General features: G+C 51.4%; 1 protein-coding gene across 1 annotated transcript in view; it reads right to left on the bottom strand.

Moving 5' to 3' along the window:
• Positions 1 to 5708: 5708 nt before the first annotated feature.
• The window catches only part of MATN1 (matrilin 1, cartilage matrix protein), a 16196-nt gene continuing 11565 nt past the window's right edge, over positions 5709 to 10339 (bottom strand). The window contains exons 4-8 of the mRNA XM_011974098.1: positions 9330 to 9455; positions 8441 to 8857; positions 7699 to 7851; positions 6785 to 6865; positions 5709 to 6174 (exon numbers count right to left, since the gene is read on the bottom strand). Of these exons, the coding sequence (XP_011829488.1) occupies positions 6125 to 6174; positions 6785 to 6865; positions 7699 to 7851; positions 8441 to 8857; positions 9330 to 9455 (827 nt within the window). The 3' untranslated portion in view covers positions 5709 to 6124. The remainder of the gene's footprint in view (positions 6175 to 6784; positions 6866 to 7698; positions 7852 to 8440; positions 8858 to 9329; positions 9456 to 10339) is intronic.

The following is a 10339-nucleotide window of genomic DNA, read 5'->3' on the forward strand; positions in this document are numbered from 1 at the left end:
GAAGGGAGACGCTTTGACCTGGTGTAGGTTTTCCAAGAGGGAGGAAAGACAGCTCTGAATTTGGAGGAGAGGCGGCCTCCTTGAAGCCCTGGTGTGAACCTGTGATCTGAGCCTCGAGCCTGGGCCCAGACCCTGCGCTGCTGTCGCCACAAAGGTGCAGCTTCGTCTTGAACAGCGAGGGCGCCCGGCCCGTGCTCGGTGCTTTGCAAACATCCCCTCGGCTCACAGTCTCCCCCAGCGAGGGGAAATCATTCTCGCCATCTCCCAGAGGAGCAAACTGAGCTCCAGAGCTGCAGTCGCATGACCATGGCCACAGGGCACGCCAGGGACAGAGCACACTCATGCCAGGGCTTTGGATGGCAGAGTCCGTGGTCTCCCCAAGGTGCCTGTGGTCTCTCCAAGCTCTCTTCGACACCCCTGTTTGGTGTCTGTAGTATCCCCCTCCCCCACCAGGCTGCAGCTATTTTTGGCTTGAAGACACTTACATTCTGACACTTACATTACTTGGGGACAAAGGACTCAGCAATTTGCCCATAGGAATGAGGGAGGGTAGGGCACAGGAAAATACCTCCTTGGTGTGCTCCTGCCTGGCCCCCACTGTACCCCAATGCTCCAGATCTGAGCTGCCACCCCCTGCTCCAGCAAAGCCTCTGGACATGCCCCTCCAGGGCATCTCAGAGTGAGAGATGGGATAGCAAGGCGGACTGCAGTTGGGAAAGATACAACCGTCCCCATGAGAGAAGTCACCACCCCCTCAGGTGCCTTTGGGAGGGAGTTTGGGAAGGAGAGGATTAAAGAGATTAGATTAAGTGCGACAGGTGCCACAGTGACAGGGACTAGCCCAGCTCACAGCAATGAAGCCTGAGCCCCATCCCCCAGCAGGGACTCGTCACCCCATTCCTGGGCCAATGGTGCCATCCTGTGGCCAGATTCCTCCCTAGCAGCCTCAAAGCCAGCCATTCCGGCCCCATTCAAATCACATAATTCCACTGCAGTCATCATTTCACTACGTGTATGAAAACATCCCATTGTACACCTTCACTATAGACAAGACAAAATAAAGAAAGAATAAATAAATTTAAAAAAAATTTTTTCAATCTGTAATTCCAAGGTCCAAGGCAGTCCCTGAAATGATTTTGCCCCGTGTCAGGAGTCCATTTCACAGATGGGCAAACAGGCTCAGAAAGTATCAGCCAAGGCATAGTAAAGGGTGAACTTCGGAGTCCAACAGACTCAGCTTCAAATCCCAGTTCCACTATGCCATGACTCAGGTGAGTCTCTTCCCGTCTCCAAACCTGTGTGTCATCTGTAAAATGGAGCTGATAACCATACTGGCTTCACCTCGTGCTTGTGAACTGTTAAATAGCACGCCGGTCTTTGCCATCATGACTGTGTAGGAATGTCCGCCTCTCTGACTCCAGGCTGCACCCCACACTGTGCACAAGCTCAGAATCAAGTCTGAAACCAGAGGCCTGGGCCATGTTCACACCGGGCTCCCCCAGGGTGAAGGCCAGGGCACCACCCCCACCACCACCCCACCCCCCTGCCAAATACAGCTTCATTGTATGTTGTTCCTCAGCACTTCTGTGTCTGCAATACTCCCACACTTCCTTTGCCCCTTCCTTCACAGTCAGGCTCCTGTGAAAAAGCAGGGTCATGACTGCAGAAACAACCTGCTCGTTGCTGGGGCCCCGGGGCCTGAGCCAGTGCCTGGCACAGAGCAGGTGCTCAGTAAATCACTGTTGGATGAGTAAATAAATAAATGATTTACTTTTGGTCCCCACTTTCACATGCAATTACACCATTGTTCCTTTTTAACATCATATTCAGTTGTCAATGCACGGCTGTATTATGTCAGCTCAGTTAGCACTGTGGCTGAGAGCACCTGACTCAGGAGTCCGTGAGATCTGTTTAGTCCCACTTCTATCACTCACTAGATGGGGCACACTGACATGCTACTGAAACCCTCCATGCCTCAGTTTCCTCATCTGTAAAATGGAACGATAAATAGTAAGTCCTTCATAGGATCACAGTGAGAAGTAATCAAATCGAGGTCTAGTCTATGAAAAGTGCCCAAAGCGGTGCCTGGCACATAGTAGGTGCTCAATAAACATTGGCCCTTATTACTGGTAACTGCATTTGGCCTCAACATCTCCAACTCTTTCCAGCATCTTCCCCCATTTGTGTCTTACCCTGTCCCTTGCTCGTTAGCCCTTCCCCCATCGTAATTACAGAGCAGGGGGAGTTCACTGCAGAAGACAGGGTTCAGCCTCTGAAGCACAACAATCCTCAGTTCAAACCCTGTTTGAGCAGCTTCTTGCTGTGCAGTTTTGGACAATCTATCTGACCTTTCCAAACCTGTTACTCCTCAGTGAGCAAGAACAGCAATGTGCACCCAGTGCAATATTTGCCATCAATAAAGGGAGGCTGTCATTTTATTACTATCATTGCTCAGGTGTTCCAGTCCCATCTGTATCTGTTGCATTGAATAGACCGGAAGCCACTTGAGATCAAGGACAGTAACTAGTTGATCACTGTCTCCCTGTCGTCAGCACATGTCTTGTACCCTGCACACAGCAAGTTCTCAGGAAGCATTGGGAGAATTAAAAAACCACCTGAGGTTTCTCTGTCTGACTTCCATGGCAATGCCTGGGACTCTTGGAGCACCATAGGGTGAGCAAGACCCTAGTGGAAAGATATCTATACCCCCTTACCCTAGTCCTCACCCTGTTTCACAGCCTAGAAAGTGCCACCCTTTCAGGACCTCCAGCCCTGGGAGTTCTATCTTGCACAAGTGACTTTAGCTCTCTGTGCCTGTATCTCCATCTCCACAATGGGAGTATTGATGGCAACGTCATATAGTTCTACGTTTCTAGAATGCAGCCTCTGTGAGATCACAGTAAGATGAAGTGAGACGGAAGTAAACAGCAGCCAGACCATACAGCACTTAAGGTGTCAGGCTATGTTTGAATTTTATTCAGGAGGCAGTAGGGAGCCAAAGAAGGTTCTTGAGCAGAGGTTCTGATCAGATGGGCACGGTAAGATCATCACTCTGGTATCAGTGTACAGAATGGACTAAAGAACAAGAGCCCAAAGGCAGGAAGGCCAGTTAACCAGTGATGGCCCCAACCTGTGGAGAAAGGAATAGGGCCCCCTTTCACCATGGTAAGCCTGAACCTCAGAGAGGTCGTGTTCTGGAAAGAGCCCTGATCTGGAAGGCAGAGACTTCAGGGTTTAAATCTCAGCCCAGCCACTTCCTGTCCACGTGACACTTTACAGCTGGCAGCCCTGGTGTCCCCATCTGTGAAATAAGTTTATTAAAAGGATCACTGAGAAGTGCGAATTGGAAATTGTGTATATTTATCACCTGGCACATAATCATCCAAAAATGGTAACTCAATAGGTGACCCAAACTTGATTCTGACCCCAAATACTCCAAAGTTGCCACGCCCCCAAGAGCAGAGTAGTCCCCTCCCCTTGTCAACATACTTTGATGCCAACCAGGGTTGAGTAGCAGGGCGCCCCAACCCCCGGCCTCACAGGCGGCTCTGAAGAGGATGCAGGCCCAGCCACAGGTATCAGGAAGTCCCTGAGCAGCTCCTGTCTACTCCTGGATTAATTGCATTCACATCTGGAACAGATGGAGCACTGGGACTCTTCACCCCCGCCCCCTTTCTTCAAAGAGCACTGGTCCAGGAGAAAACCATGTAATTAAAAGAGGAGAAATGCAAAACAATCCCCTTAGCGGACTATGCCATCTTCTCTCCCTTGTAAATCCATTAATGAACTGTAATTGCAAAGACAAACCCCTTATTGAAACCTGGTAACCAATGCACTACAGGGCCAAGAGACTCCCATTATAGCCCAAGGCCTGAGGAGAGAAAGAAAAGAACAATCCTAATTAGTTTAGTCCTGTTTATTTATACAAAATTCAAAAAAACAAAATTACAGGTTACAAAGTAACTTGCCATCTGTCAGTAGACCACGGCTGCCCGAGGGAGATGCTGGTTTTCGTTTACAACCTTCTGTTAATCAAACCTAGAGCAGAGAGGGGTGTGGGAAGTCCATGGAGAGGACGGATTTCAAAAGGACCTGGAGTAGCCGTGGGGAGAACCGCGATGAGTTACGGGCAAGAGTTTGGGATTGAAAGACCCCAAGAAGCTGGTCCCTGCCTTCCTCAGAGCCTGGTGACAAGGTCCTGCCACTACTCCACCCGCCGGGCAGGGAAGAACGAGGTCCTATTCCCAGGCAGGGCTTCCACCCCATCTCTGTCTCCACTCATCAGGGACATCTGTTGCTTCTGCCCACCAGCTCCCAGGCCATGGTGTCTGCTAATGAGCCCCTCTTCCTCCTTGGGGACACACTGCTGAGCCTTCTCAGTCCATATCAACATGGCTGCCTTTCCCCCACCCCACCTGTGTGGGGAGAGGGAGTGGATAACCTCAGAAGAAAGGAAGAATGGGCAGAGTCACTCCTACCCCAGGGACGGGCAGAGAGAAAGGGCTTGGTGAACCGTGTAGGAGGTGGAGTCAGGTCACAGGGGCGAGGGTGGCTGTGTCCCGTTAAATCGCTCTTGTGTAGTTGTGCTGTTGTACTGATGTGGCTCTTGGGTACTGTTCGTGTTGTTATTCTGCCTCTATGAACTGCCTCTGAGGAAGATCTTTCGGTGTGGTCTGAGCTTCTTGTAAAAGCCTTTTAAACATGCTCTCAAGTGTGAATCTAGTAGTAACACTAAAAATGCTCCATTAAACAAGAATAGGTTCAGAAAATCACCAAAGCTGCCCCTCTGAGAGGACAGAGATGGAGATTCCAGAGGGGTAGGTCCAATAGGGGCCTGGGGGAAATGGCCAAGATCTCAGGGTGTGACCTGCAGACCCCTCGTAGGGGCTGGAGGAAGGGAACATAGGGCCAGGAGTCTTTCTCTTGTGCAGTCTCTGAGGTGGAGCTGCTGTCATCTGTGTTGGGGATTTTAGGTTGGGGGTGATGCCGCCTGTGCACAGGAAACAAACAACTCCAACAGGGCGTGTTGGGGGCAGGAGTGGAGAAGCACCTAGGGCAGCCCAGGCCCAGGCTGGAGCCCTTCCCATCATCTCATGCACACACTCATCCCGTGGGCTCCCAGGTATCAAGAGGAGGCACAAACCCCTGGTACAACCTAAACCCACTCTCTTTTCCTCTAGCTGGGGTGGGGGTGACATGAGCACCCTGCTCAACTGTAAGTCCCTTAGGGCAGGAACTACGTCTGTCTCATATGCCACCATCCCCGCCCAGCTGCCCTGCAAGTACATGATACCTGAACGAATGAGTGAACGAACGAATGAATGAACAAATGAGTCCTATCTGGTGTCATTTCCCTTTTTCTCTGACGCCTTTTTCTTTTGATGTTCTTCAGTCCTAGATTCAAGTCCTGTCTCTCCAATCGACCCACCGCTGAGCAAGTCATTTTATCATTTAGACTCTCAGTTTTCCCATTTGTAATGGGGATAATTTGAGTCTTTTCTGGGTAGGGTTACTGGAAGTGAAATGAGGTCAAGTAAATGAATATGTAACTGAAAAGGCAGGACAAACACCAGCTGGTTTTGGTGTGGTCACTGTCATCACTGTCACCACCACTGTTACCATCCTTCCAACCATCGCCTCCCACCACATCTTCATCCATCCTTTGCCCTGGTCCCCAAATAACCACACTGCCTCCAGCCCCATTCAGTGCTTAAGTTAAATCACATTTAATTGTTTCTCACCAGAGAATAGAGAAATCAGTAAATAAATTCACAGCACTCAGAGTCAAGAAAGGGTTAACTAAAAAAAATGGGAATATATTAAGCTTTTGATTATAAAAATGCAAATGCAGTCTCTCTCGCACTCACCCCTGCATTATCACCCTCACACTCGCATTCTGGCTTCCACACTCACACCCACCCTCAGGCACACGTGCACACGCACACACACACACACACACATGCACACATAAACACACAAGCTCCCAAACACCATTACACACTCCCAATAGGCATACCCAGACACGCCCCCTCCCATTCCCAGGCTGGCTTCCCTCACTAAAATGGCAAAGCTACAGGGGACACGCGCAGGATGCTTGGAGAGGCCACAGTGGCGACAGGCAGCCTTAGACGACTGTGTTCTCCAGGATGGCCAGACGCTTACTCACAGCTTCCAGTGGACTCAGAGTTAAGGAGAGGAGCAGGTTGGCCAGAGCAGGGCAGGGGTAGGTGTGGCCCTGCACTCAGGCCCCTGCAACACCCCACTACAGCATGCGTTCTCCCCTCTGTCAGAACTTATGCATCCACTGTCCTCAGAATGGTGCTTTCCAAAAAACACAGCCAGTTACTGTGAGCCCTGAGTGCCCAGCCCTGCTCAGTTGCAGGTTTAGCCCTGCTGGGTCCCCCACCTAGTCCTGGCTGAGCCAGGGGAACTGTCTGGGGCCCAGCCCCACCTCTGAGTGGGTACTGGGGTCAGGCATGTCACCATGAGCCTGAGAAATGGGGTGTCCACGAGCTGCATGTTCTTCAGAGCATGTCCAGGACTCTGGTGTGTGTCCAGTCCCTAGATCCTGGTTTCTGCTTCAATTTCTCTATTCACCCTTTAGGAGTCTCCACTTTTGACAGGGTCTGCACTATCTTCAGCCTATTCTGCCAGAATGCAGCCCATCAGCAGAAAGCAGGCCAAGAGAAGGCTTCACAATCGACTACACTTGAACCATGCCCCTGCCTCCCCCAACACTGCCCTGCACCCCTCCCCGGCCCCAGCCACCTCTGGGAAGGGATATGTTTCCTGGTCAGGGCCTGCAGCAGCCCCTCCACTTTGGCCTGGAATGTCACCAGGGACTCACAGGCACACGGATCTTCCTCTGCAGGGGACAGGGAGGAGGAAAAGAGAAAGAAAATCACTGTTGAGTGATTGCCCAGGGGGAGGGGGGACAGTCACTGCCCAGGGCCAGGACTCAGGAGTCTTGGGGGAGTGAGGGGCTCAGGGGACCTGAGAAGGCAGAAAGACATAGATAGTCCTTGAGACAGCACCCTTAGGAGTGATGGAGGGGTGACCCCTGAATGTCTTCCTGGTCCCTTGGAGCCCTGAGAGTGAACTACGAGAGCATCCCTGTACGTGCTGCATGAAGAACACTATTAGGGACCTCTATGTCACCTCAGTGAGTTCACCCCAGCCCTTTGGGTTTGAAGTCATTTATCCCATCTTACAAGTGAAGAATTCAAGAAGTGAAACAACTTGCCCATGGCCAACAGTGTCAGAGCAAAGACACAGGCCCAGGCATGGCTGGCTCTGAAGCCCACATGCCTTACCACTAAGAACCAGCTGGTGAGGTCACCAGGGAGGACCAGAGAGGCAGTAATGTTCAAATCCTGGGTCTCTCAGCTATTAACAGGTGTTCCGCCCCTTTGGCCTTGTTTATCCCATCTATAAAATGGGGGTAATGACATTCTTACCAGATAGGATCTGATGATTTAATATCCGGAGAGCACTGAGAACAGTGCCAGCCACGTAATAAGCATTCAACACGTTTGCTGGTAGTAAGAGCTGTACTCGCCAGCCCACTTTCTGGTTCTGCCAATTCCTAGTGCCACCTCGGCCCCTGCTTTTCCCCACCCACACTGAGTTCCAGGATGGCTCCACTCCCACAGTGCCCCACCTGCACATTCCATCAATGCCAGCCCTGGCCTCACTCACCCACACAGATCTTCTTCTGCAACTTCTTGCCTATCTGGTTGATGGTCTTGAAGTCAGCCGTGTAGAAGTAGTGCTCTGCCACAGGCTCCGAGGCTATTTCCCTCAGCTCATCCTCCACAGCATTGCCCACACCCACAGCAAACATCTTAAAGCCTGCCAGGAGGAACAAGAGAAGTAAGGCTGGACATGGGGACGGGCAACCATATGGCTGAGCCTCCTGGGGAAGGCTTAGGCAGCCAACACCAGACACCTCCTGCTGGCAGCTGCTGGAATTGCAAGCACAATGCCTGGAACAAGGACAATGAGGAAATCAACATTTCCTGAGGTTCTACTCTGTGTCAGACCCTATAGTGACTTCCCGTACTGGAAGCTTTGTTCAGCAAGCTTCATTTAACCCTAATAATAATCCATCTGGTGGTTATTTTTTCCTCATTTAATAGGTTGCAAAACTGAGACTAGGGCTTGTTCCAAAGTAGAGTTGCCTTCCAACAGTAGATGTGTTCTTGGGAATATACGGCTGGAAAAGTTCCAAGCCTCACTTACAAAAGGACCATCTTACTTTTCTAGGGCCTCAATTTTGTCATTGGTATAAGAGAGAACTGGACTAACCAATCCTCCTCATTCAAACTCACCTGGGTTTAAGGCACTAAACAGAAGACAACAAGATAAACTACAGTTGGGCTGTACCCGTGTGTACCCCTGGACATCAGTGGTGTCCAAGGTCCAGGCAGGCAACACCTACCGAGGTCTTTGGCCTTCTTGGCAGCATCATTAATGTAGTCCTGGCTCCGGCCATCAGTGAAGACAATGCCCACCTTCTGGGCCCCAGGCCTAGCCCCACTGGACACAGTGAAGGAATTGTCAATGAGGTACTTGAGAGCAGCCCCAGTCATTGTGCCCTTCTCCATGTAGGACATATTCCGCACAGCCGCCTTGATGTCCTTCTTGGTGTGGAAGCGACCCAGGGGGAACTCCTGGCGCACAGAACTTGAGTACTGCACCAGCCCCACCTGGGCCAGCTTGTCTGACACATCCAGCGTATCCACGATCTGATTGATGAACTTCTTTACCAGCTCAAAGTTCTCTGGCCTCACACTCTTGGATCCATCGATGAGGAAGACCAGGTCAGTGGCCAAGCTGCCACCACCACCACTGCAGACTGGGGAGAGCAGGAAGGCAAGGGGATGAAGCTGAAGGACATAGTCATCCGTCCTGTACCCTGGGTGGGTACCCATCACACACTAAGCTCTGTGCTGAGGATCATTCCATTGTGCCCTCAGAACTGCCTCTATAAAGCCAAGGTGACGGGTCCCACTGTACAGTATTGGAAACTGAAACTCCAACAGCTGTGAGATCACACAGCTCAGAAGTGGTAGCACCAGGATTTGATTTTGAGACTATGTGAGTCCTTCTACCACACTAAACCCACCACCTATTGTGTTGAAAACAGGGACAGAAGTCAGGCGAGAACTTCTGCAGATACCAAATTCTAAAAGGCGTCTGTCTGCTTTGAAGATTGGTTCAGAGGTAAGGTGCAGGGAGGCTCGAATGGGTTTCCTGGGGAGTTGCTGAGGCCCCATCACCGCCCCTCCACACCCTCTCCAGGGCGAGCCTGTGTCCACCCCACTCACCATTGCAGGTCTTGCCGTCGCTGTTCAGAGTGAAGCCCTCACGGCAGGCACAGGTGTAGGAACCCGGGGAGCTGATGCACACCTGCTCACAGTCATGGTCCCCTGTGGCGCACAGGTCTGACACCACTGCGGGGACAAGAGATAGCTCAGATCTCACAATCACAATGCCTTGGGCACTACAGACAGGTTGTCCCTCCCTGACTGTGGATACCAGGCCCCATCCAGACTCAGGGAAACTAAGGCCTCCAACGTACTGTGGCCCAGGTCCCTGACTCTCAGCCCAGGTCTGGAATCACTGCACCAGTGCCTAGATACCTGAAGAAGGTTATAATGCTGATGATAAGAATGAAAAGTTCCACTAAAAAGGTAAAGGCCAAGGGTTAGGGCCTTTAGTCTGTTTAGTTCACTGCTGTATCAAGACACCCAAGTGCCTAGAACAGCATACAATGAACACAGCACATATCTGTTAAATACCATAAAATGAGAGTTACACCTTGCATTATCTCCCTGGATCCTCGGAATAACGTGCATGCTCGTCCTAGACCCATTTTGCAAATGGGTAAAGCCCCTGCCCTAACCCTGATCCAGTCCTACTGGACACCCCGCCCCTGCAGGTCACATCCCAAAGACCGCCACACACACCTCCCCTCCGAGAAGGGCTCTGAACCTTCTCCTGCCAGTGCCCAGGCCCCCTCAGACTCTCCCGCATCACAGAAAACTCTGGCACCCAAAACTCACGACACAGAAACATGTGTAGGTTTTCTGGGAGCTCTCCTTCCTGGGCTCCGGGCCCTCCTTGGTCCCTGCCAGGATTCCACCACATAAAAGGGCTTTTTTTTTTTTGAAACGGAGTCTCGCTCTGTCACCCAGGCTGGAGTGCAGTGGCCCGATCTCGGCTCATTGCAAGCTCCACCTCCCGGATTCACGCCATTCTCCTGCCTCAGCCTCCCGAGCAGCTGGGACTACAGGCGTCCGCCACCAAGCCCGGCTAATTTTTTGTATTTTTAGTA

The sequence above is a fragment of the Mandrillus leucophaeus genome, unplaced genomic scaffold, assembly GCF_000951045.1.
Source record: "Mandrillus leucophaeus isolate KB7577 unplaced genomic scaffold, Mleu.le_1.0 Scaffold141, whole genome shotgun sequence".
In the NCBI taxonomy this organism is placed as follows: domain Eukaryota; kingdom Metazoa; phylum Chordata; class Mammalia; order Primates; family Cercopithecidae; genus Mandrillus; species Mandrillus leucophaeus.